We start from the raw sequence: 25,877 nt of genomic DNA on the forward strand, positions 1-25,877 counted from the left end.
GTCTTGTGGACCTTGTCATTCCCTTAGAATAAAAAGATATTTGGGGGACTTGGGTGGCTCAGTGGGTTAAGCCTCTGCCTTCAGCTCAGGTCATGATCTCAAGTTCCTGGGATCAAGCCCCACATCTGGCTCTCCACTCAGTGGGGAGCCTGCTTCCTTCTCTCTCTGCCTGCCTCTGCCTACTTGTGATCTCTCTCTCTGTCAACTAAATAAATAAAATCTTTATAGAATAAAAAGATATTTGTCTACATCACGGGTAGCCTGGACTGTGTTTGCTTACATCCCGGGGGGGGCAGTAGCAAGCAGTGGGAGCAGGTTGTGGGGACAGACTATGCGGGTTCAAATCCTGGCTCTGCCCCACTGCTGTGCAACCTTGGACAAGTTACACAGCCTCTCTGCGCCTTGGTTTCTGGCTGAGCAAACGGAGTTATAGAAGTTCCTACTGGCTCCGCAGCGGTGGGGATTAGGTGGCTAATACAGGCTAAAGTGCCCAGCCTACTGTCCGGGAGGTACCTAGCCCTCAGGAGGTGTTAGCGAGGAGGACGGTGGATGCTGTGTGCTGACACCACCAGCAAGCACCCCTGGCCTCAGGGAGTAAGTGAGCACAGGGTGTGCTACTGGAGAGGCCCTAGGCAGCAGGTCGGCACCGTCCGGCTTGTACAACTCCTGCACCCTCTGCCCAGATGGGGATCCAGCACCGGGGTTCTTGGGCTGCAGGGGCCAGTGAGGAACTCCTAGGGAGCCTGCAGCTCCACGAGTCCCCACGGCCTCTCTCTTCACAACATCCTGCTTCACATGCAACTACAGGCACAGGCCTCATTTCTTGTCTTCTCTGGAAGACTGGCCATGGAGCAATTTATCTCCAAACAATCAAGACTTTTCTTCAGCTCTCTGTTAATTGCAGTCGAGGTGAAGGTAGGTGCTGGCATGTGGCATCCTTTCTTTCCTTTTTATCTTGAAATCATTTCCAACTTACTGAAAGTTGCAAGCATTCATATCGTTTTGCCAGCTGCGGTGTCTGTTCATCCCTGGTTTCCCTCTCCATAGGCGCAGAGGGTTATGCCTCCTCATCTGTGGGAACCTGGGCTTTCTCCAGAGTTCCAGAAAGGCTCCTGGAGTGGAGGGAGTGATCAGTGGTCTCCAGCCTGGAGCTTTTCTATCCAGAGAAAAGAAGGCTCCCGAGGACGGGGGCTCCTCTGTTTCGCTCTCCACCCTCCCCAAGGCCCAGACCAGGGCCTTTTCTCACGAACAGGTCCTTGGCCACATGACAGCGTGGGACAGCCTATTAAAACTGACACTGTGACAGCCATATAAACTCTCCCTTGCTCAGATCTTTCTCCCAAGCTCAACTTATATGTGAGCTGCCAGAGGCTGCCACCTCTTGGAGGCCCTCCAGGCTTTTCAATGTGTTCACATTTGTAACACCTCCCGTCTGCCCCCATTTTTGTTCAGTAGGAGCCTCACACACCTCCTGCGCACCCAGGAGCTGAGCAGAGGTGTGGGCCAGCCTCGATGCTCTGTCCCCTCTGACAATCTGTCTCTTTAAGTCCTGGACCCTCCACGCCCTCCTTTCCACCCTCTGGCTGCCCTGATCCGGACACCATCCGCTCCTTGCAGGCTTCCTCCCTCCTGCCTTGTCTTCATCTAGACCAGTGGTTTTCGGATCACACGTGGTGGTTTCCCCAGTCATTTTCGTGGGCTGCTGCTACCGCTGTTGTTCCCATGGAAGGAGAACAACAGGATGGACTAGATCATAGTCCTCTGTGTGTGTAAGGTTTTATAGGCGAGATAAACACGACACCAGGCGAGGTAGGCACAAGGCAAGATTTATTAAAGGCACTCTCCGGCGAAGTTTTAGGGCTCAGGAGAAGGGGAGCCAGGAAAGTTGAGCAGGAGGAAGTGGGCACCCTCGGGCGAGGTTCCTCAACTCCAGAAAGGGGAGCGGGGAAGTCGCACTGGGAGGGAGTTCGTGGGGGGCGAAGGCAGGGCTTGGGCTCACATCCATATAGGTAGGGTATTTGGTGATCGGAGGATATGGGGTAGGGGGTCCTGATACTTCTGTTTCCTGCATAGGTATCGGGTTACCTATGGAGATGTGACCTGGGCATACATCCTTTTGGTGGGAGAGTCAAGGGTTAAGGAAGGGGGCAGGTAGGGTGCTGGAAGATGGTGGCCCCAGCGGTCATTTCTGTTGTTTCTCCTGCACTCCCGGAGCCCGCCGACCCAACAGTGTGCACTAAGGATACCGTTGTTTCACGTGACTTAGTGATACGTGTGTGTGTGTGTGTGTGTCTATGTATGTTGGGTGGCACTGTGACACATACTTCTTGCCAGACTGGCTCCTTCTGGCACTGCAGTGGGAAGGTAAGCTTGCCACTCTGTCACTGCCTTGCCCAGCCTGTGCACAAGGCCCATGACAGCCCCTGGACTTCCTCTGACCTTGTGCTTACCCCTCTGGTCCAGCCGTGGCTTTGCCTCCAGCCATGTGGGGCCCCTTCCTCCTACTTTCTGGGAGACCTTTTTCCTACCTCTTTCCATGAAAACTCTTACCTGCCCTTCAAGACCTTCGTGAGACTTTGGCTGCCCTGATCTCCCCAAGAATGGGTCAGGTGCTTCCAAAGGAGCAGGCCACCTGCCCACCATAGCTTCTTCCTAGTCAGTGGCCTCTGTGGGTAACTTCAGTCAGAGTCTGAAATGGCCACAGGTGAGGATCTATCACTGAAATAGCCCAACAGGACAAATCAGGCCCTTCCAGTCCTGCATACCACAGGCTGCCCCCGAGCTTCTTGGACTTCCAGGCCTGAAGCTATGGGTGACCGTCTGGCCCCCTCACTCCCCAGTCACCTGGAGGCCAGGAGGTGGGCCTCATTGTGTGAGTCCTCCACCTACAGCCCAGAATTGGCCCCGATTGGAAAGGCTCTGTAGTTTGGAATGCTATGAGAATGGCACCTCAGAGTTGATGTCTCAGCTGCATCCAACCCTCCAGGTTAACAGACCATAAGCTTCCTGAGGCCCGCACCTCTGCCAACTACCCGGAACCTTCTGGTTTTGTGTTAAGCCCCAAGCTCTCCCTGGAGCACTTCGAACCAGGTGCCCAACCGCACTCGTCCCAGCCCCGGGTCTCCAGAGTCAGCCTCCTTGGTGTCAGCCCAAGTCTTGCCACAAAGTGAGGATGTTATAGGAAAGACCTGTAAATGTCCAGCTGGAGCTGAGGTGGTAGTCACAGCAAGAGAGGCCAAGTTCAAGCTCAGGAATAGTCAGGCCTGCCTTCCTCTCCCACATGAGGTAGGCATTTGTCTTATGCCCATTTCATGAATAAGTTCTATATAACTGAGGCACTGAGTGGCTACAGAGCATTCAGCCCTTGCTCTGAATCACCACCCTTTTTTTGTCCTCTTTGGTTAGCGGCAGGTCTGAGGCTGCAGGCTGAGGTCCCAGAGGGAGAGGAAACGAAACATGCCAGTAATCCCAGCAGCACTCGTCCCTCCACGTGGGCCCACGGTTCCAGCCTGTTCTCCCCTGACCCTGATTGAGAGCTCATGCGGTGAGGGTGGGGGTGTGGTGAGGATTAAGCCAGAGTGGTGCCTGGTCAGGAGTCAGAGGTCCACAGTCACCAGCTGTCGTTTTCATGGTTGTGTTGTTGTTCTAGGAGGAAATAGTACTGAGGAAGGAATGGTACAGTCTGTGGGAGGCAGGGGAAGCCGTGAACAAGGGCCGGGTGGGCCACGCTTTCCTGCAAACGGCTCACCTGGTCCCGGGTCTCTGTGCTGTCACAAAAATGGCCACAGGCACGAGGCTGCAAAGACTTGGCCATGAGACAAGGCAAGTGTCCTTCCCAGACTGGGGGGGCGGTGGTCGACTCCCCTGCAGCCCCCTGAACAGGGCGCCCGGCAGCTGGACAGCTGTGCGGGGAAGCCAGAGCCTTGTCTCCCTGCCACCTGCGTGTCTCCATCACTGTGGGAGTCTACGCTCAGCTACTTCCGTTGGTACCTCTGACAGCCCGCAGGCTAAGATACTGCCCTCCTCGGGGCACTGGGAATCCCCCAAGGAAAGACAAGCAAGAGGTGAATTCTGGGAGCAGCTTGGGCCCCCCTGCTCCCAGGCCAGGCTGGCTCCCGAGGGCAGAGCTGCATCTCCAGGTGAAGTCAGGCCTTGGAAATGAAACCCTAACCAGAGGCCTCCCCCACTTTCCTCCCCCAGCCCAATCACCTTCTTGGAGACCTGGTAGACATGCCAGAAATGCACCGGACCCCACGGACTTCGTTTCCCCTTGTGTATTTTTTTTTCTTTCCTGTCTTCTTGGGTTCACCTGGAAACCTCCTTAATGAGCCTCTCAATAAATGCTCCAGGTTGACACTGAGGTGCACCCAGCCCAGCCCTTTCTCTATGTTTACAGGGAAGCCCTCCCAGACTCAGCTATAATTAGAAGTCAATTAAATTAGAAACCCTTAGTATTGTTCTTGGAAGGCCTCCAGGGCTGCAGCTCTCCTGGGGAGGGCTTCTGGCCCCGCTGCCTGCACTCCTTTCTGCTACCCCCCATTCCGAAACAAGGGCCAGGCTGTCAGTTGGGCAGAGAGCAGGTTCTTTTATTTGTAAGGTTCCCTTCCCCCTGGCGGGACTGCAGGTCAGGCCCCCCTCTTCCTCCCTCCCTGCCTGCCCCAGCTTGCTCCATTGCTAGAAGGAAAACACCCAGAAGTTCACCGCTGGCGTGGCTGGGTGCTTTAATCTTGCCTCAGTCCATTTAGTGTGTTTCAAACGTAAATGTAGCACTGAATTGCAAAATAGCAAGCATGCTAGCAGGGGAGAAAAAGCAGCTTTTGTATCTCTTCAAGAGTTATTGGAAACCTAACCCTTCCAAAGGCCCCCTGATGTTACTCTCACTGGTGAGAACATCTTCAAGGTAAGCAGGGGAAAGATCCAGGCCCCCAGGGCACTGCCCATTCCCCAGTGTCTCCAGTAGGTCCTCTGTCTCCGGAATCAGGCTCCGGACATCCTTCTCTGCCTGTTCTCAGAGCAATCAGATGCTTCACAAAGTTCACCCATTCGCTTGTACATCATTCTGAAGCTAAGAACCTTATGGAAAGGGAGACTTCCCCATAACCCTCCTCGGTCCGTAGTCACCCCAACTCTGTTTCACCCCTGCCAAAAAAGTCTTCGTTGAAAATTCAGTGGATATCACTCCAAGGGAGGAGGCCTGGATGGCTCAGTCAGGTTAAGGGTGTGATTCCTGGATTCAGCTCAGGTCATGGTCTCATGGCTTATGGGAAGGAGCCCTGAGTCTCCATATTTCACAGGAATCTGCTTGGATGTTCTCTCCCTCTGCCCCTTCTCTCTCTATGCCTTTCATAAATTAAAATAAATAAATAAATAAAATGCTTTAAAAAAAAAAAGATACTGTATTGAAGAACAAAGGTCAGGACTTTTCTCCAGAAACAAGAGTGAATTTCCCCATTCGTCAGGTCTCCTGCTTTGAACTATCCTCCACAGTCTTTTTTGTGTGGATTTGGGAATTAAGAGTTTCCATGAGCAGACACGGCTCACCCAGATAGAGGGCTTAGAGGGTAAATGTTCTTGGGAAGTCTGACTCCTGTCTGAGTCCATAGTTTATTCTGGAAGTTTCCTCACACAACCCAGCCATTAGAAGAGGGCATGCTGTTTTGTCTGAAATTGTCAAAGCAAGACAGCAGTGAATCAGCAGTGGCCACTGACGGACGTAAGCCCTTCCATGAGCCCATCTCTTGTCTTTGTACAGGCAGGCTCCCAGGTAAGACTGCTTTTGGTTAGAAACATAGGCCTCCCATCCTCACGATGGAGAGGTGACAAACAATACCTCCTCCTTAAAATCAAGCACCTGAACACCTGGGCCATAATCACCCTCTGTCCCTAAGTGGCTGTGTGGCCTTAGACAGGTCACTACACCCAATGGTCTTCCATTGTCTTGGCTATAAAATTAATTGGTCGGACTCGTGCACTCTTAACCACTTTGACTACAGCCTCTTCTCAACAGAGAGAGGAAGAACCTGGAAGCAGGGCTGGCAGTGGAGTGCAATGGGGCCAGGCCAGACTCTGAGTCCTGGCACCGTCCCCCGGAGCAGGAGGACTGGGGCCTGCTGGGACCCCCACCTTTACGCTCCGTGTAAGACCAGGCTTCTTCAGACTCGGTGCGTGGGTGAACATTTGGTCACTGCCCTGTCTTCCATGATGGGCCCTCCATGCTCTCTGGTCTTTTCTCCCTGGGATGGGTGTGATCTTGTCAGGGCCACTGATGAAGTCAGCCCAAGGGGCCTGGCCTCAGCTTAAAATCCACCTTTGCTTTTATGTTGTATTTGCTTCCTGCCCCGCTTTTGGGGAGACCCCTCATCCCCGGTGGGACATGGTGGCGGCCACTGGACTGAGGATGGGGGCTAGGCTGTAGCCAGGCCATGGAGGCCCCTGGGTGCTATGAAGTGTGTCTTACAGGCAAAGCAGTGGGAGCAGATGGCCTACGTGGGAGGCTGCAAGCGTGTGCCGTGGCTCCCCATGCTGGTGGTAAGTGCACCCTCCCGCTGTGAGCACCCACAGCAACCCGGAGGAGGCCCGGGTTGGGGGGGGGTTGGGGAGCTCCTCGGCCTGCCAGCCTACTGGAGGCCGGTTTCTCGGCCTCTTCTGTGTCAGTCTGCCCAGCTGTGCAGTGCGATGGAACCTGCTAGCAGCCCCTTCACTGCGCTCTGCTGAGCGTACAGAACCCTGAGCAAGACCCCCTTCAGATTAGACTGCTTGGTCGCTCCCTTTCTAGGGTTCCACGTAGAGAAAGGTCCTTAAATGCTTCTTTGTGTTGCAGCATACGGAACCCAACGCCTGTTGGTGAGCACCACGCCTGTGGCTCTACCGCCAGGAGGGACCCAGGCTTCTTGCAGAGAAGGGGCTGCATGTGACAGAAATCCACTGTTCCAGAGGGTCTGGGAAGAGGGCCGCCTCCTCCATGACCTTGGGGAGGGTGGAAGCAAGAGTTGGTGGGTGAAAGGAGTTTGGAACAGGCCTTGAAGATGAGATGGAGTTTTGATGGCAGGGTGAGGGGAACCCGCAGTGAGGCCAGCTGGCAGGAAGCAGGGTAGCCTGCCCAGTGTAGTGGCTGCTGTTAGAGGGACCCGAGCCCCAGGGGACCCCACCCAGGCTCCTTCCCCTGCAGTACCTGCTCAGGGTGCTCCCCTGAGGAAGCGTGCGTGTCTCCAAGGAGGCACAGAGGCCAGAAAGACACCCTTTCTCATGCAGGTGTCACTGCTGTGCTCGGCCAAAGCAGAGTACTCCAACTGCGGCGAGAACGAGTACTACAACCAGACCACGGGGCTGTGCCATGAGTGTCCGCAGTGTGGCCCAGGGGAGGAGCCCTACCTGGTAAGGCCCCTGCCAGCCACCCTGGGGCCCGGGCAGCTGTCCTCCATCACATGGCGGATGTCACTGGCGCGTGTGTATGGCTCTATGTGTGGTCCCCAAGCTAAATCAGGCTGGTTGCCTATGGGCCTCAGGCATCCCGGTTAAAGGGTTTGAGCAGTAGTGAGCCCAGGAATGGCGCATCCCTGACGCGCAAGAGACACAGAGTGACAGAGTGACAGAGAAAGCTGGCCATTGTGACAGATTTCTCAGGAGCTGTGTCCATTTATTTTAGAGGACAATCACTTGCCTATTGTACCTGGATCAGATGGGTTTCAGGGTGTCTGAAAAGGAGGCATGACTGATGTCCTGCAGTAGCGGCACACTGACTCCTGAGCACGGCATCTCCCTCTCCTGTGGGAGAGGCTCAGCTTGGTGTTCAGCCTAGAGAAAGGCCCCCAGCTTCAGCGTTCAAGGTTGTCATGGAGAGCTGAGAATGTCAGAAGCCATGGGCTGTGTCACTGGCAGGGCAAACCTGGCCTGAATCTATTCAGGGAATCTATTCAGGGACCCCGGGAAGCGCAGCAACATCTGAAGCCCAGGAGCACTGGGGAAAGGAGCTCAGAGTTGGAGCATGGGGGGCTTGCAGTTAGGACAGGTCAGGAAACCAAAGCCCAGCAAGAGAAGCTTCTGGAAGCAACCAGTGTGCCCGGCGTGCCTGGTATGCCAGTGACCCCAAAGACCATAGGTCCAGTCACAGAAGTGTGGCTGGCATACTCACCTGTCTTCCCCTGTCCTGTTCCTTGGCCAGTCCTGCGGCTACGGCACCAAAGATGAGGACTATGGCTGCGTCCCCTGCCCAGCAGAGAAGTTCTCCAAAGGAGGCTACCAAATATGTAGGCGCCACAAGGACTGTGAGGGATTCTTCCGGGCCACCGTGCTGACGCCGGGGGACATGGAGAATGATGCTGAGTGCGGGCCGTGTCTCCCTGGGTAAGCATGGCCACTGCTAGGCCTCCTCCCAGGATGCGTCCTGCAGAAAGGCCCGAATGTCCCATTGGCGAGGCCCCAGGAAATATGAACACCTCTGACCACAGTGTAGTATCACTCCCACTGGCTCTACAGGGGGCGGGTCCATAGGGAGAGGCACCTGTCTGGAGTCAGGAAGCATGGGGTCTGGGATGGCCAGTCCCGCCACCTAGAGGATGGGCAGCCCACCCAGGCTCAGCTTCCATGTCTCATAAGTGGATGTTAGTCAGAATCACAATAAGATCTTCCCAACAACCCAAATCAAACAAATATGTTAAATACCTTAAGATAACACATGTGGAATGCTTTGAAGAAAAGAAAATTAATAAACTGTATAATACACTGTATAAATCCAGTGTTTTTTGGTATTCTGGAAAAATCTGAGGGTAAAAGCTATTAATAGGAATATGTGAATTGTTTGGTAGCTATAATTCCACCACAATTCTGTTATGTATCAAAAGTTTTCTCAAAAAAAAGGAAAATGAAAATGTAGCTAGCTTGAAAGAAAGATAAACTCTTCCTTCTGACAGGCGGGACACATTACCAAGTTACGCCTGGAAGAGGGAAGCACAAGCTTGACACCAAGGATCTACCAAGCCTCGGCTCTTCTTGCTGCTGCCTCCCTCTAGTGGCCGCACAGCGCAGTGCTTGCAAGGGCTACAGAAAAAACCGTGGCAAAGGCTACAGTCTGGTAGTAGAGGTGGTAGATGTGGTAGAGGTGGTGGTGGTGGTATCAATGATGAAGGTAGTGATGGTAGTGATAGAGGTCGTGGTGGTGCTGGAGACAATGGTGATGATGGAAGCAGTGGAGGTGTTGATGATGGAGGTGGTGATGATAATAGAGGTAGTGATGATGGAGGTAGCGGTGGGGGTGATGGAGGTGATGGTGGAAACGATGGAGGCAGTGGTGGTGATGATCAAGGTGGTGATGTGATAATAGAGGTGCTGATGATGGAGGCAGTGGTGATGATGATGGAGGTGGTGATAGTGGTGATGGAGGTGATGGTAGTGTTGGAGACTGGTGATGATGGAAACAGTGGAGGTGTTGATGATGGAAGTGGTGATGGTGATGATGGAGGTGGTGATGATGAAGGTGGTGATAGTGATGATAGAGGTGCTGATGATGGAGGTGATGGTGCTGATGATGGAGGTGATGGTGGTGATGATGGAGGTGATGGTAGTGATGATGGGGGTGGTGGTGGTGACGATGGAGGCAGTGGTGGTGATGATCAAGGTGGTGATGGTGATGATAGAGGTACTGACGATGGAGGCAGTGGTGGCGATGATGGAGGTGATGTGGTGACATGGAGGCGGCAGTGGTGATGATGGAGGTGATGGTGCTGATGATGGAGGTGGTTGTGGTAATGATAGAGGTGCTGATGATGGAGGCAGTGATGGTGATGAGGGAGGAAATGGTGCTGATGATGGAGGTGGTGGTGGTGATGATGGAAGCAGTAGTAGTAATGATGGAGGTGCTGATGATGGAGGCAGTGGTGGTGATGATGGCAGTGGTGATAATAGAAGTGGTGGTGGTCATGGTAGTAGTGGCATTTTGAATAGCACACTATACTTTGAAAAAACCCATTTTGTGCACCATATCTTTCCAGATCACTGTACTGAATTAAGAAAAGAAAGAATGTAAGAAGGATATATTCAAATAAGAACACGAGGCATTAGTCTGTAAGAAAAAAGAAATACGAAGAAGGCAGAAAGACCCACCAACCTAAGAATAGATTGAAAGTGAATAACTCTTTAAAATGAGATCTTACAAATCTTAGTTCAGATTTGTTACAGAGAAGCATTGATTCCCATGGCTTCTTTCTGCTGGTGACCATCCCCCACCCCTACCTTCTCCAGTGTTCGATCTTCAGTTCAGAGCTTCCTCCAGAGCTACAGGCCTGCATTTCCAGATATCTGTGTGACAACCCCATGTCAGTGTCCCTGACACAGCATGTGATTCAAACACATCGGTAAAATGAATAAAGAAAGCAGGGAACCTTGTTGTAGAGCCTTATTTTTCAATATGCAAAAAAAAAAAAAAAAAAGCAGGTAGCTATACCTAGGGAAGATATTAGATGGTTCTCTTAAAGAATATGATAAAAATAAAAGTTCTGTAGCTGAAAGTCTTTAATTTGGTTGTTGACGTTATTGCATTAGTGCAGGCTTCACCAAAAGGAACATGTTAAAAGAAGCAGAAGCTAGGCATTCCCACCCAATGAATGGTACAAACATCCATTGAGAGACTCTGGTGCACAGGTGCTGTGCTTAAAGGAGAGAAATTCAGTGTTGTCTTCCCATTAAGTGGGTACTGAGAACCCGTGTGCTTCCTGAAACTTCATCACCACTTATTCTTATTGGTGCAGATGCATAATTCAGGAAAGAAAGGCAGAGTTTCATGGAGTAACTATAGGTATGCCAAGGAAAAGCGTGCACACATTGCCATGCTCACCTTGGAAAGCAAATAATCCTCTTTTAAAAATCCTCACTTATTTGAGAGCCCCTCAGTGTGAGGAGCTGACCTGACCATCACAGCCTAGCCTAACTGCTCCTGCATCTGCGTTAGTAAACTCGTGAGCTAAGAGCCTATCAGGTCAGCGCTTGTAAGGCCAAGAGGAAAGACATAGTTCCTCATTTCTGTGAGAGAGTGAGACAGGGAAATCAGTGACCCCAGCATCGTGCGGTGGATGCACATGGTGTTCTAGAAGTCCAGGAAGGACCCCTCCCTTAATGGTTAGGTAGGTGGGTCAGGAGGGGTCTCCGAAGACTTCTTAGGGTGACGTTGGGACGGTGGAGTTGGTCAGGCTAAGAACTAGGACAGAGCTCTCCAAGAGATTCAGGACAAAGCTCAAAGGGGCAAGCAACCTGGTGGGATGTGAAGATGAGGGTCCCTGTGGTGACATGGAAGGTGCAGCCATGGAGGTATGGAGAAACCAGTGAGGGGAGGTCGGGGCCAGAGAGAAAATGGCTCTGGAAAATGATGTGGAAGACACTGGTCTTTAGCTCAATGCTGAAGCGGGCCACCATGCAGACTTTAAACTGGGATAGGACACGATTGGGCAGTACCTTGGAACAATCTTCTTGGCAGCAGTGAGGAAAAATGTGCCACATAGGGAAGACATGGAGCCCAGAGGCATTGTGAGAACTGGGGCCAGATGGGAGCCTTGGAAGTCAGAGGGAGAGGAAAAATTTGAGAGTTCACTAGAAGATAGATAGCACAGATTGGAGTTGCAGACCCAGGGCATTGGGGTTTCGGAGGAGGAGATCTTGAAGAGGAATCTCAGATGGCAGCCTTGGCCCCCTGTGAGGACATTGATGCCATTTGCTTGGAGGTGGGATACAGGAGGATTAGGATTAGTGGAGAGAAGGGGGAGGGAAGATGGAGGATGCATATGTGCATTTGAGGTGGTTGTAGCCTCCAGACCAAGGACTCTGACACATAGATGGATAAACAGGTATGAAGCTCAGGTCAGATCTGGAAGTCATCTCTGCATTAATGGCGTGGGAGCCACTGGTCCAGACAGGTTCCTCCAGTGAGGCAGCCTCACAGAGGGGGAGCATGGGTAGGTACTGAACAGAGGCTCATCCTCAACCTTGCCAGCTCTGACCCAGCCGCACAGCTGCAGCCCAGACCACGCATACATCCCACAGTGGTCTGGGAGATACAGCCATGATACTATTCCAGGTGATCTAAAAGGGGCAGCCATTATGAACTTGGAGCAACCTGTTTCATCCTTACCTCGATCCACAGATACTTTCTCGCCAGAAAGCACAGCCCTGGGACCAGTGCAGGTGCCAGCGCTGTCACGAGAAGGGCTGTTCTGTGGCGGTGAATACAATTTCTTTGGCCCTCGTACATTTCCCAGAAAGAGGATTGCCAGTGGTTGTGCGTGCCCTGCCTCTAGAAGGCTTCAAAAGATAACTGTGTAGAATTAGTGGGGAAGCTGACATCTATACTCTACTCTTAAATGGGTGTTCCCAGCTCTGAAGTCTTGAGTAACTCCCTCCCTGCTCCATAAGAAGAGCGACCCGCTTCTTCCACACCTTGTCTCGGCCCCCAACACCCTCGCAGAGTAGGTGAGGAGACACATCTGGACTTGCATAGCAGTGTGTCCTCACATTGCTCCACGGACGTGAAGGTGTAGCTGGTTTCCGGTTTAACCTTGTGACCCCCAGCCCCCGAGGCCACTGCCACAAAAGGCCCCTGCTGTACCTCTCGTCCCCCAGCCTCCTCCTACAGGCTCTGTGGAGTTCGGTGCATGTCAGGGGAGGGCCGCGGGGCCTCCCACCTCCTGGTACCTGCCCTAGGTCTAGGGAACAAGTAAAGCTCTCATGCTGTGTTACAGGGGAGGAGTAAAGGAGTTTTAGTAAGCTGGTGTTGGTGGCCCGGTGAAAGGCTGTTTTCATTCCTAGTCCGCGTGCCTGCCAGGCTGCAGCGCAGGCCTCCTCAGAGCTGCCTTCCTAACGCCACAGGTTGCCTTGGCCCTGGCCCACTTGTGGTTTGGCAGGCACGCTCTCCCTCTCCTTTGGCCTCTGTGCTGTGCACCATTGTGTGGCTCAGAGGCTGGCAGAACAATGAGCTTTCCTGTGGAGAAGGCTGCGTGGGAGGACCAGGAACAAAAACAGGAGAAGAGGAAGACAGCTAAGGCTGGATTTCGTAGCCTGCCTCTGCCCCCTACCTGGGCATCAGCTTACCCAGGCTGGCTATGGCCCATCTCACCTTCTGCTGGCCGGCTTCCACCTCACGTCTACTCCCATCAGATGAGGCATTGTGGGGCAATTGGAGGACCAAGCAAAGACACGGGTCTACATACCACATTGTGTGGGAAGACAGAGCATCCGATGGCTCAGTGGCATCCACGACAAGCTTAGGAAAGGAAGTCTTTGGAGGAAATCTATATATCTATTGACATGGAGGAAGTCAGTCCCTTCATAGAAGATTATAGAGGTCCCAGTTATCTTTTTTTAAGATTTTATTTATTTATTTGAGAGAGAGAGAGAATGAGCAGGGCAGGGGCAGAGGGAGAAGACGAAGCAGACTCCCCGCTGAGCAGGAAGCCCAACATGAGGCTCGAGCCAAGGACCCCAGGATCATGACCTGAGCCAAAGGCAACTGCTTAACTGAGCCACCCAGGTGCCCCTAAAGGCCCCATTTAAACTGGGTATTATCTTCGTCTACTTACCTTAATCAACCTTCAAGGAAAAAAACAAGAAAGAAAAAGAAAAGGAAAAAAACTAAGAAAAGTCTAAACATAGATGGAAGTATAGGAAATTAAGCCTCTACAAAAGGACGGGGGGACCCAATACTCTTTGTCAGGGCCACAGACCCTGAATGAACGCCCAGCTTCAAACTGTTGGGAATGGGTCAGAAGGAGGCCCCCAAACAATTATTCTACACGTCCGCGCAGCTAGGATGAGAGATTTGGGAGTAAGTTGCAGCAAGAGTTGCTGAGGCTCTTCCTGAAAAGGAAGCACTCACAGCACAGCAGACCATGCCAGGAAGTGTGTGAGGTAGTCAACACCCCAACTCCAGCAGTGCGATCCCACAATGGCGGCCTGGAGCCGACTTGCTTTTTTTTAAATGGATAGTCCCGGTATTTTGTTTCTTGGCCAAGTTATTTAATACGTCACACAGCTTGGTCCGGACATACAGTCAGGACGGGAGGCCTGCTGTTGAGAGGCCCCGTGGGAGTCAGGCAGAGCCACTTGGGAGCGAGAAGGAGCCCTGTGCTGACAAGGGGCAGCAGACCGGACCCCCCAGCAAGGGTGGACCAAGGCCTCCCTGGAGCCCAAGGGGAGCTGTCCTGAGCCGGCTATGCCCCACCCACTGGGGGGCTATGGCTCTTCATCTAAGACTGAGCTCAGCCCCTGGGGCTCAGAATTCTGAGGTTCTGGTTTTTAAAAAGGGAGGAAAGAGGCACAGAACTCCCTCAGTCTGTGAACTTTGAACTTCCATGGAGAAGAATTTCGTCTCATTCATTTATTTTTCCAACCGATGTTGGCCTGAAACTGTCCCTCCTCAGTACCCAGCACAAAGGCCAGGAGGACAGCGATGAATGAGTCTGGCCCTGAGGAACTCCCTGGTCAGGCACGGAGACAGTCCTGACCTGGCAGCAGACTGTACTGGAGGTGGGGGGATGTGGCTCAGGGTCCCCCAGTGCCAGCACTGGGTCTGGATGTCAGACATCTGGCAGCTGACCTGGATCCTGTCACCCTTGTGAGGCCACACACAGACAGAGGCCGCCTCCTAGGAGCAGATACGCCAAGGCCCCATGGTTGCTTCCTGCGTCCCAGGCCCAGATGGCTTCTGGAGGGTGGCAGCATGTGTGTTTGAGAGAGGCTTTTTCCAGAAGGTTTAACTGGAAAACTGGCTGTTGTGGCTTCTCTGAGGGGTGCTTTGAGATTGGTTAAGTAATGTTTACGAGATACACAGGGATCTGAGGATAAAAGGCCCTGAGGAAGGGCAGGCAATTATGATCATAATGTTATTGGTAATGGTCCAGCTTATGGCGGCTGGAGTCCAAAGACAGCCCCCCGTCCCGCACCCCTGTCACGCTGACACCTCCCCCGCCATCAGCGGGGGCCTGAGTGTGCACGGCTAGTATAAAAGAGATTAAAAACCAACCATGGAAAAATCCAGTAGTGCAGAGGGATTTTTCATCTCTTGAATTGTACTGAGGGAAAACTTTGGCACCAGCTTATGTTACTTAATCGACCTCTCATGATGTGATAAATGGCTCCATGATCATCGCCGAATGTGTGTTTATGGAAAGCAGGCACGCGCCAAGAGAAGTGCCAAAGTCTGAGGGTGGAAAGGAGCCAGAGCTGTGAGCGCTGGAAGCGAGGATGGCTGGGTCGACAGGGTCGCAGGTCCCATAGGGAGCTCTGACCCAGGGTGCAGAGCCCAGCAGGGAGGGCATCCTGAGGGTGAGCACGGTCACTGCAGCTGCCACATTGATGCCACATCTTTCGAGTTTCCCAGTGTCAATGGGGGGAAAGGACTTCCTGTTTTACTGGGAATGATTTGTCCTCTTCCTTCACACTCCAGCCCCGGTGTGAGCGCTTGCCCTCAGGCAAAGGAATGTCAGTCATGACCTGGTTGTAAGCCAGGCCACTCCGAAGGCCTTCTGTGCTGACCTCTCTAGATGCTACTGCTGTCCTTCTGTCCACTGCGGACCCCCTCTGTCCAAACTCAGCAGGCCTGCAGGAGGTCTGGAAAGTGCACGTGTCTGAGGGGCTCAGAGATGCATTCACCAGTAATCCCACCAGGCTAAAGGCTATGAGATGGGCACTTGCTGGATTGAGCGTCCTCCTCCTACAGGGGGTTCTGGTTCGCTGTCTGGGACACCCAGAGAGCTAATTGGGGTCTCCTGGCAGATACCCCAGTGACCAATGGTGGGGACAGGATGATCACTCACACTCTGAGCAAATCCATCAGTGAAAAGAGCCAAACAGGAGAGGAGACGGAAAGGCCCAACGTGCCCCAATATTGGAAAAAGAATGTTCCATTTCAAGTCATACCAAAAGAGCGCTGGGGTGGCTCAGTGGGTCAAGTCATACCAAAAACTCCTGAGGAAACTCAGTGGTAAAAATGGGCTGCTGGCTCTGAGGGCTCCTGATTCCCAAGGTGTATGTCTCATTTCTGACTTTGGTGATGCTAGGATCATGCCTGAATCATGGGCATGCCAAGTGGTCAGTGATTGCCTATAGTGACACCAGGCTCAACTGTCTGCTTTGTCTTGTCTCCCCCTTCCTGCAGCTACTACATGTTGGAAAACAGACCCAGGAACATCTATGGCATGGTCTGCTACTCCTGCCTCTTGGCACCCCCCAACACCAAGGAATGTGAGTGCTTTTATCCTGCCATCAGAACTGTACTGCTTCTACACTGTATCTCTCATTACCCGGGGAGGGAGAAGAAAACCAGTCCCAGCACCTGGACAGATGAACTACAGTGAGGGCAAGACCAGGAATGCTCCGTGGACTGGTCAGCTGGGTGCAGGTCCCTGAAGGGAGGTTTGCTATAGCATGAGACTTAGGTCAGTCAGTCACCTGCCACCTGGAAAGAGTTTTCTCATCTGTGACACGGGGACACAAAAATCTGAACCCCCCTCTCATGCAATTATTGGAAAAACCAATGAGATCACAGTTGCTGAGGTGTTTTGCCACGTCCTGCAAAGCACTAGATGATCCTAAGTTCTCATACATGTATTTTCAAAGCAGGTAAGGCCAAGGGAAAGGTGAGGAGTGGTCACAGTGAATGAACCAGATTCAACGAAGCCCACATGAGCAGTGAGGCTCACGAGTTCTGAGGCCAGCTGTGGGCTGGTGCTTTCCTGTTTTCCTTCTGGTTAGTCCTCACTGCATGTCTCTGTGAGGAAGGGAGTTCTGCTCCGGAGAATGTAGTGTGTGGCCGCTTGGAGCTGTGATCTGGAGAGACACCATGGAGGTGGGTGGGTGGACAGCTGTCCCTGGCCGCAGGAGCCCTTCCTTGCTCTCCTCCAGCCCCACCCTCACTGTGAGGGGTGCACCCCCTCTTTCCTAGGTTGCTTCAGCAGATGCCCCAGCAGTCATGGATTTGTGTGTCTTTAAAGTGGAGCTTTATACCCAGCCACATGCTCATTAATTCACAAATTAGAGGAGGCCCAAGGGCTCCAGGCTGCCAGCAGATCCTGTGTTGAAGTCAGCTGCCACACCACGGTCTCCTGCTAAGGAATCCTGACCAATTCAATACCAGATAGTTCTGGGATGAATGGAGCCCTCACCAAGATGTCAGGCACTGCCCACCCATGTTGAAAAGGCCCTCGGCCTGTGGAACCTGGAACACAGCTCACACGCAGGTTTTGTCCCTATGCGAGACTTCCATAACCACCTGGCCAGCTGGAAGGTCACCTCCCTCCTCACGCCATCTCACAGTGGGGTCCATCACATGGAGAGAGAGCTAAGCCCCTGAGCCCTGGACACTTCAAGGAGTGCATCCCTGCCCTAACTTCACCCTTGAATTGCGTAACTGAAAACCAGCTCCCAGTAAGGCCTCACAGCAGGTTTGTAGCAATCATCCCCGAAAGGGGCCAGCAAAACCACTGAAACCTAGAGTCAGGGTGCAACCAACCAGACCTCTGTGTGTCCGTGTGGGATATGGGGAGAGGCAACGGGCTAGGTCTTGACAGATGACTTGGTGCACGGAGCCCCATCTGGGTCAGGGCCTCAAGTGTGGACATGAGGGTTATCCTCTCCAGCTCTGGGCTCTGCACCCCTCTGCCCCATCCTCAGTCCAGGGACCTTTTGACCCCAAACCCCTGCTCAGGAGCAGCAGATGGAACCAGAAAATCTGGTTGTGACTATAGCCTCCATGAAAACCTTGGGACTCAAACTCCCAGGCCTGCCCCTGACAAGGTCACCCCAGGAAAACCAGGAACTCAGGGAAACCTCATGCATCAGACCCTGATGTCGTCAGCTGGCTGCCCGAGCCCCACCAGGCACTGTCCTTCTTGAGCCTGCAGTCAGTGGCCAAGAGCGCCTTGGCCTCCAACCTGAGACACTTCCCCTGGTTTTGATGTGATGTCCCTGGGCCCTTGCTGCACAAAGCTACGTTGAGTCAGTGAGTACTGGACTGTGCAAACCCGTGGTCAGAGAAGCTGGCACAGACCTGGGGAAAGCGTGCGCTGCGTGTATTACATCTGGAGCAGCCAGGGACAACAGGCAGCTCCCAAGAAGACACCTGTGCAAGGGGAACCCCGGGTGCCCTGGTCGGGAGCTCCTCAGCACAGACAGCTGGCCAGGTGCTGCTTCCTGGAGAGCTGCTCCCCTCTTTCTCTGTGTGGCAAGTGCTCTCCCATCTTGGAGTAAGAGCAGGTTCAGCACATGGCTCTGTGAAGTGTCAGGCCATGGGGCCATTGGTTACGAACTTTGGACCCGTGGTCATACCTGATGGAAACAGAAGTTATTGGAAGTTGCTCCAGAGCCTGGTACTCAGGGGACTCTAAAACACCTTGCAAGCCACAATCCCTCTGTCTATTTCCTCTCCTGGACCATTGAGAAAATACCAATAGGGCTGACACAGCCACGCCCCAAATGCTTAGAGTATTGATACCACAAAGCACATGTAAAGGAGGACTCTTCTCTAAACCACCAGAGCCCAACAGGAAGGCCCCCAGATGCCTGGGGCACCCCCAGAGTGCTGAAGAGCCTTGAGAGAAAGGCTTCCCCATCTCCCTTGCTTGTGACTTGCCCATCAGGAGAGCGTAAGGCTTCCTTCCACACACCGCAGTGACCGCAGCCACTTCCATCACACCACTGTGTGTCCTGGCAAATCAGCACCAGATGGAAGAGAGAGAAGAAGCCCTTCGGTTATTTTTCAGTGAAGTCGAAGAGCGACATCCCCTTGGTGAAACAGCACTGTCTGGCTTTCTTTCTTTCCTGAGAAATGAAGTCATGAGAACTCATGCCAGAAAGCTGGCATGGAAGGGATCCGTGTTGTAATGACACAGGAATGGCCTGGGGTCATAGCAAGGAAGAGATGGTGTGCTTTCAGATTTGGATTTCGTAGCTCTTGGGAAAGTTACTTAATTTTGTGCCTCAGTTTCCCCATCCTGGGATGGCACGTCACCTGCTGCCACAGTGCCACACATGGCACTTAGGGAGCAGGAGGCAGGTCCCCAGCCCGGTGGGTGGGCATGGCTCCAGCCCAGGCCTCCCAGGCCTCCCAGGCCCCCTCAGGCCACACATCCTGTCCTCCATCTGCTCTCCTGGGACCCCACTGGCAGAAGCCCTCCCTCACAGAGTGTTGTAGGGACCAGCACGGCAGTTCACTTGTCCCATCGTCATCATTTTTATGAACACTCCTCTTAATTTTTATTTTGACACCAAGCCGTGTGCCAGGCCCAAGATGGACTCATCTTTTGGAAAAGTCTGCTCACGAAAGCAGATGCCATCGTGCGAAGCCCAACAGCAATGCCACTCAAATGTGAAGCCTTCATGTCCCCAAAGACCAGCGGCCAGCTGTTTCTAACACACTGTTTCTCCAACTTGAGTGCATACACCTGTCACCAGGGTCCTGTTAAAAAAAAAAAAAAAAAAAAAGATCCTGACACAGCAGGTCTGGGGTGGATTCCCAGGCTGTATTTCCAGTAAACTGCAGGAAAATCTCACTTGGAGCAGCCAGGTTCCAACAGCTCTGCCCATTGTTCCAGGATCCGCCACTGGGGGGCGCTAGGCCGCCGCAGCAGCCGGGGGACACCCTCGCCAACGACACTTAAGAATCAATAAATCACTCCTGAAAATCCAGTCTGCTTGCCCCCTGCAGAGAATCCCAGCAGTTTTTAAGACGTACAACATATTTATAAATTGTGTGGATTAACAAACCTCAAAGGCCCCGTAAATCCTGTCATCGCACTGAATGCAAGCATTACTGCGTTAAGCCACATGCTTATAGCTCTCAAAGTCCTCTTGAGGAAGGTGGATGAACACTGCCCGGGGCGCCAGCTCCTGCACCGATTGTCCCAAGTCAGTGCTGGCCCGAGGACACCAGTGAGCCGGGTGGAGTCAGGCCCCACCGACTTTCGTTTTAAGGTAGCCTGGTGTGGAAATCCATGCCGATTTTCCGGGACCACAGTTTCCATCAACCCTCCCTCACTCCTCTCCTAAAGGGTCTTCCCTCTGCTTGCTCAAAGCTAGGCTCCAGTGGGAGCATTATGCAGGGAAAAATGGATCGGGAGTGGACCACCCAGGGGAAACAACAACTGAAGAACACTTCCATCTAATGCTCTGTTCCAAGGAGACCAAATGAACCCAAAACACAGCACATATCAGAGTGCAGGGGGAGAGGAATGTCCAGACACCAAATACTCATTAGACTAGAGCGGGGGAACTTGCCATGCAGGGACCTGGTGGCTGTGGCATGCTGTCCTGGAGGCACCTGCCCAGATTGATAGACGTCTGTCTTCCAGCCCATCCTCCCCCTCCCTCTGGGATGTGCTCAGAACAGAACGTTCTCCTGGTCGGCTCAGGGATCATGGAACAGCCGCGTACACCCCACCCAGCACCTGCAGCCCAGGGCTGTTCAGTTGACCCTGGCTGGAGCTCAATTAGGGGAACGTCTAGTACACCTGTGGACGTGCTCCAGCCTGTATGCGGTGTTTGCTGCCATGGGAGCAGCCCTGCCAGCCGGCGCAAAGGCATCTCTCGAAGTCTGCGTGCAGCCCGGCTGTTCTCATTGTTCCTCCCTGGACCACAGGCCTGGGCACATGTGTGTCCCCAAGCCCAGCCCCTGTCACCCAGCCTTGGCCAGCAAGCCCTGGCAGAAAGGGACAAGAAGAGACAAAGATGACAAATCCACAAAGAGAGCCCACGGGTATTTTTTTTCCCCTGAGGAATAGCTTAAGCTCCCTTCAGTCCCTTACCAAACCGATAGATTAGCTTTGTTTTCAGTGTCATGTTTTCTTTTAAAAAGGAAAGCAGGTTCTGCTTGAAGCCATGCCCCATGTCACTTCTAGCACTTGACTGGATGCCATTGAAATCTCCTGTCCCACACTGGAGGGGAGCCTCGTGGTCTGCACTGAGAGCTGTCATGACTTTAGGGATTGGGGGGCAGGAGAAAGCTTTGATCTGTCCTCCAGAAAGGCAAAGGAACATCTCTAAGCTCTGGACACCAGCAAGGCCCCTCCCAGGGAACCGCAGGCACAGGAAGGCCCAGTAGAGGAAGCAGAATAGTCCCTTCCAACTGTCATCAGCAGTGTTCCTGCTTCAGACATCCTCCCACTCCCATGTCCCATTGTCCGGCTTCCCATGGCCTCAGAGGGCAGCCACTAAAGGAACAAGGGGTGTGGCCATGGGCCTGAGAGCTGGTGGGGGGCCTGGGCTAGGATGGGCGGCCTCTGTTCTGAGCAGGTCAGCTCTGCAGTCTGCGTTCATTCAAGGGCTGCCCATGCTGGTGAGCACTCTTGTCCCGCGGGCAGGCCTGCTGCTTCCAAACCCGTTGCACCCCTCAGCATGCCTCTCTTATGGTGGGAGGGCTAAGAAGTGAGCCCAGAGACCAGTAGTTGAGAAAGAAGGAAAGAAGCAGGAGCCACAGAACTCGTGGTGCCCTGCAGGAGGCAGAGACCACCCCGTTCACTGGGCAGTGGTCTGTGCCCGCCAGCATCTACACCTGAGGCAGGAAGAGAGACCCGGTGAAGGACCCAAGGCCAGGACCTCCAGATAAGCTGGGTCCCTGGGCTCCGGAAGCAGCAAAGAGGAGATGCCTCTGCTCTTAAACTGTTTGGTCACAAGTCTTTACAAAAATTAATCACAGGAAAATCCTAAAGGAAAACATACCAAATTGTAATCTCAAGTGGTAACGCTGTCAGTGATTCCTATTTTCTCCTGAGTTTTAATGATGACACATATTACTTTTATAACTAGAAAGGGGATTAAAAATGCACTCCTGTTTTACATAGCTGAAGAAATTTCTCAAGTATTATTTTCCTCCTACCCTTTTGTATATATACGGACTCTTCTCGTCTCTGTAGATGGCATATATTTTACTTTCAATCATAGAAAAGTGAAGTTGGTGAGACACCACTGTTTAGTCTTAGCAGATTTACTTATGTGTCTTCTTCCTGAAGAACAACCCTTGGGAGGTCAAAGTGCTCATTAAAGATTATGACACACACTAAGAAATGAACACGTTCCCTGTCCGCCGACCCCGCTGCAACACCCATGTAATCTAGAATTCTAGATCTCCCGGATCTGCGGCCACACCTTGCTTCAATCCTCGAAGGTGGGGTCTGTCCAGGTCATCCTGGGGAACACGCAGTGACTGGGTTTCCCTTGCAGGTGCAGGCGCCAGCCCTGGAGTCTCAGCCAACTTCCCCAGCACCTCCGGCAGCAGCACCCTGTCTCCTTTCCAGCATGCCCACAAAGGTACGGATAGTGCTTCTTCAGGTAGCCAGCTGCAAATAAGGGGCTAAAATGAACGCAAAGTGGGAGCCTGCAACGGCACTGGGGCTCCTCGGTGCCCCCAGGAGTGGGAAGTCGGTCAAGATCTCTGCAAGGACGGAAATCCATCTCTCCGTGGGCGCCCTGGGCCCCTTAGAACACACTGGCAAGAAAGGCACACCTAGAGGGGCGGGGTGGCGCTCCGGAGAAGGGCGCCTGGGCGGCAAAGAACGAGCTTCCTGGCTGTGGCTGGGCCTGATGGCAGCAGCCATTCTGTTGCTGGCTTTCAGATCAACCTGCAGAGCCCAGCACTTGCCTATGCGTTACCAAGAACTACATTTTGCTCTCCAATCCCTTAGGGATGGAAAGGCTTTGAGGAGGGAGGAGGCCCCTGAGGCTGGTCCCTCCTGCTGTCTCACGCTGCTCCTTTCTACCATCTGGCAGTTTCAGTGCCGTCCATTATTTAAGCCTATTTAAGGCCCAGGTCGCCTTGAGGTTCGCCCACCCGAACCTGGCCTTCCTGCACATTTGCAGAGCATCAGAGCAAGAAGACTTGGCCAGGATATAGAACTCTTATTTCCACCAGGCCCCCGGTTGGGGGCAGGGAACAGCACACAACACAGCAAATATTAAATCATTTATAGCATCCATTCCTGGGGTCCAAACAGTGAATTCTTGCAGGCACACCCGCCCGGGAAGACAGGCACGGAAACCAGCAGCGCCGGGCCTATGAGCCCTGGCACATCTTTACAAAACAGCCGCTGCCTCCTTCAGGGAGTCCCTGGTGCTTTAGATCTTGTCCCTTCCCTGTGGAAATGGTGGGTCACCTGGGTCCTGCCTCATGAGGACCAGAATCCTGTTTATTTCAGAGAACGAGTGTCAGGGTATTGTACATGTTGACAGCAGGGATTATGGGGGAAACCAATGAGAGCCCCCTGGGGAAGGGCACCCAGTGGTGGGGGTGACAGAACAGGGGAAGAGCTGCGGCAGCGCCTGCCCCACCTTTGCCCTGGGAGGCTGATTATTGACACTTAGGCTGAAATTGCATGAGACATGGGACAGCATCAAGCCAAGGTTCGAATCTCTGGCTCTCAGAGGCGACTTCTGCTTGGATGGGACTAACTGTCTTCAGGACACGTGCTCGTGGGCTGCTTCCTCTCTACATCCCAACCCACCCCGGGCTCCCAAAGTAGTAGCACCAAGAGTAAGCACCTCAGGAACAACTGAGCAAACCCGAAGCCCGGCGTTCCAGATGCGTCATCATCAGCCTCAGTTAAGACCAGCCAGGGTTCCGGAAATGGTAGCCAAGGCAAACCTGAGGCTGAGCAAGCATTTGGGATTCTGAGGGTCTCCCAGACGCGTCCCCTGCCGTAGGCACTGCAGTCTTCTTGGAGGGCGGACTCTGTGGGCCTCAGGGGTGCCTGTAGGGAGTCCTGAGCTCTATGTTGCCCTCTCTCCCTGCCTCCAGCAGAGCTCTCAGGACAAGGACACCTGGCCACCGCCCTGATTATTGCCATGTCCACCATCTTCATCATGGCCATAGCCATTGTGCTCATCATCATGTTCTACATCATGAAGACAAAGCCTTCTGCTCCAGGTGACTGGTCCCCGATGTCCCTACTCCCTCCCCGCACACCCTTGCTCTCTGATGGTTTTGCCAGCTTACCCAGTCCACAAGCCAGACTCCTCACACCTTCCCTTTCTCCAACCAGCCTGCTGCACCAGCCACCCAGTGAAGAGCGTGGAAGCCCAAGTGAGCAAGGAAGAGGAGAAGAAAGAGGCCCAAGGTCTGCAAACCGAACCTCCAAAGCACGGGTGTCCATCTAGGGTGGAGGTTGTGTGCCCCCCTTGACCCCCCCCAGAGAAGCCTGGCCTCCCAGCTGCTGGCACTCTCATGCCACCTAGAACACGGCTACAGGGAGAGGCGTCGGGGGGCCCCACGTCACGCTTAGCCCTGGGGATGGTGTGGCTTAGTCACTGAGAAGGCCTGCTAAGGAGGAAGTGAAGGGGAGCAGGGACGGATGAGTTCAGAGCCAGGGGCTGACTCCAGTTCCCACCCCCACCCCCCAATCTTCTCATTTGCCTGCAGACAGTGTGGTGATTTTCTCCGAGAAGGACGAATTTGAGAAGCTGACGACAGCTCCAGTAAAGACTGCCAAGAGGTAAGTCAAGCCAAAGCAGCCCCTCATCATGGGGTGGAGCAGCCTCCACCCCCAGGTCAGGTCAGGGATCCTCCTGGGGTCCTGAGCAGAAAGAGGAGTAGGCATGCCAGATGGGGAGCATCCCAAGAAGCCTGGCCACTGGCCTGGAGGCTCCAGAGGGAGCAGGGCCCTGGGACCAGCAAGGCAGGAGAGTACCAGGCCTCAGGGCCGCCTCTGACCTGCAGCAGGGGCCAGGCAGTGTGAGGGGCAGTTGGTCAACACCTTGCTTCGGGGCCAGCTGCCTGCCACCCCCTGCTCGGGCCTTCCTCTTCAACACCCACTTTCTGACCCAAAGCTAGAGAGTGCCCCCTTCTTCTCCAGCAGCCCACCATGGCCAACAAAAACACTGGTGTCACTAGTGCTAAAGCCAGAACTGGTGTCCCTAAACCCTGAACAGCGCTGGTGATGATGATGGCTAATGGACATCCGGGACTGATTGCCCACTGGGTGCCACGCTAAGTCTGGGAGCACCCCACGTGCAAGGTCTTCTTATTACCCTGATCTGTGGGAAGCTGAAGTTTAGAAGCTGTCATGTTTCTGAGCACATCCAGGAGCAGCAGGGCCGGGGAACCAGTCCAGGCCGTCTGGCCCCACAGCCTATATTGTGCACACTCCAGACCAACCATTAACACTTGTGAAGTAAGGCCTCTTAAGGAAGAACTGGGACATGTGAGATTTTTTCCATATTTACCACACATTAGGATGTAGAATCAGCTCTGGCTTTAATATCCAGGATAGAGGGAAGTCAACTTTTCCTTTGCCCCCTTAGATGGTCATTTAGACTCTGTCCTGCTTAGGTTCCACAAATCCGCCCCATGGTGTTGGTCCCCTGTCTCACCTCTTGCCCAGAGGCCATGCGGAGCCCCAAACTAATTACAGAAAGAGCAGAGGAGCACTGTCTCCTGGCCTGGCCTCTGGCCTGGGACCTTCCCGAGGTTGGTGGACTCCTGCAAAGCCTTTCGTTTGTAGGAAGGGTCCTGAATCCAGGGTTCGTGGAGAGCTTTGGCATTCACTGAGCACTTCCAAAGTTGTTACCTCATTTAGAAAACTCCAGCATCTCTCAAGACCCCTGACGCAAGGGCAGGAAGCAGACTTAAATCATGAAATCTGGGCATGCTGGGAAAGAAAAGAAAAAAAAAAAGAAAGTGTGGATCCCCCTGGGCAATCCCTTAGGTGGGGTCACTTCCTGTGAGTGTTTCTGTTCCCACCAACTCCGTTTCCGAGCCCCAGGCTGGGCCAGGCTGGGCCAGACTGCAGGGGATGGCTCTGCAGTGTGCATCCCCTGGACGAGGCTCTCCTCCACCCTCCCGTCTGCCCCAGCCTCGTGTTGTGGCAGCCTCTCCCCTTCTGGGTTCCAGCCTTTGCTCATTCTCAAAAGTAGGA

General features: G+C 53.4%; 1 protein-coding gene across 1 annotated transcript in view; it reads left to right on the forward strand.

The window, feature by feature from the left end:
- EDAR (ectodysplasin A receptor) overlaps positions 1-25,877 on the forward strand; it is a 90,755-nt gene that overhangs the window by 53,946 nt on the left and 10,932 nt on the right. Inside the window, exons 2-9 of the mRNA XM_013062388.2 lie at positions 6,460-6,528; positions 7,252-7,374; positions 8,162-8,343; positions 16,136-16,221; positions 22,192-22,278; positions 23,765-23,890; positions 24,006-24,080; positions 24,383-24,455. Coding sequence (XP_012917842.2) covers positions 6,478-6,528; positions 7,252-7,374; positions 8,162-8,343; positions 16,136-16,221; positions 22,192-22,278; positions 23,765-23,890; positions 24,006-24,080; positions 24,383-24,455 — 803 coding nt within the window. The 5' untranslated portion in view covers positions 6,460-6,477. The remainder of the gene's footprint in view (positions 1-6,459; positions 6,529-7,251; positions 7,375-8,161; positions 8,344-16,135; positions 16,222-22,191; positions 22,279-23,764; positions 23,891-24,005; positions 24,081-24,382; positions 24,456-25,877) is intronic.

Source organism: Mustela putorius, unplaced genomic scaffold, assembly GCF_011764305.1.
Source record: "Mustela putorius furo isolate JIRA1106 unplaced genomic scaffold, ASM1176430v1.1 tig00000224_pilon_pilon_pilon, whole genome shotgun sequence".
Taxonomy (NCBI): domain Eukaryota; kingdom Metazoa; phylum Chordata; class Mammalia; order Carnivora; family Mustelidae; genus Mustela; species Mustela putorius.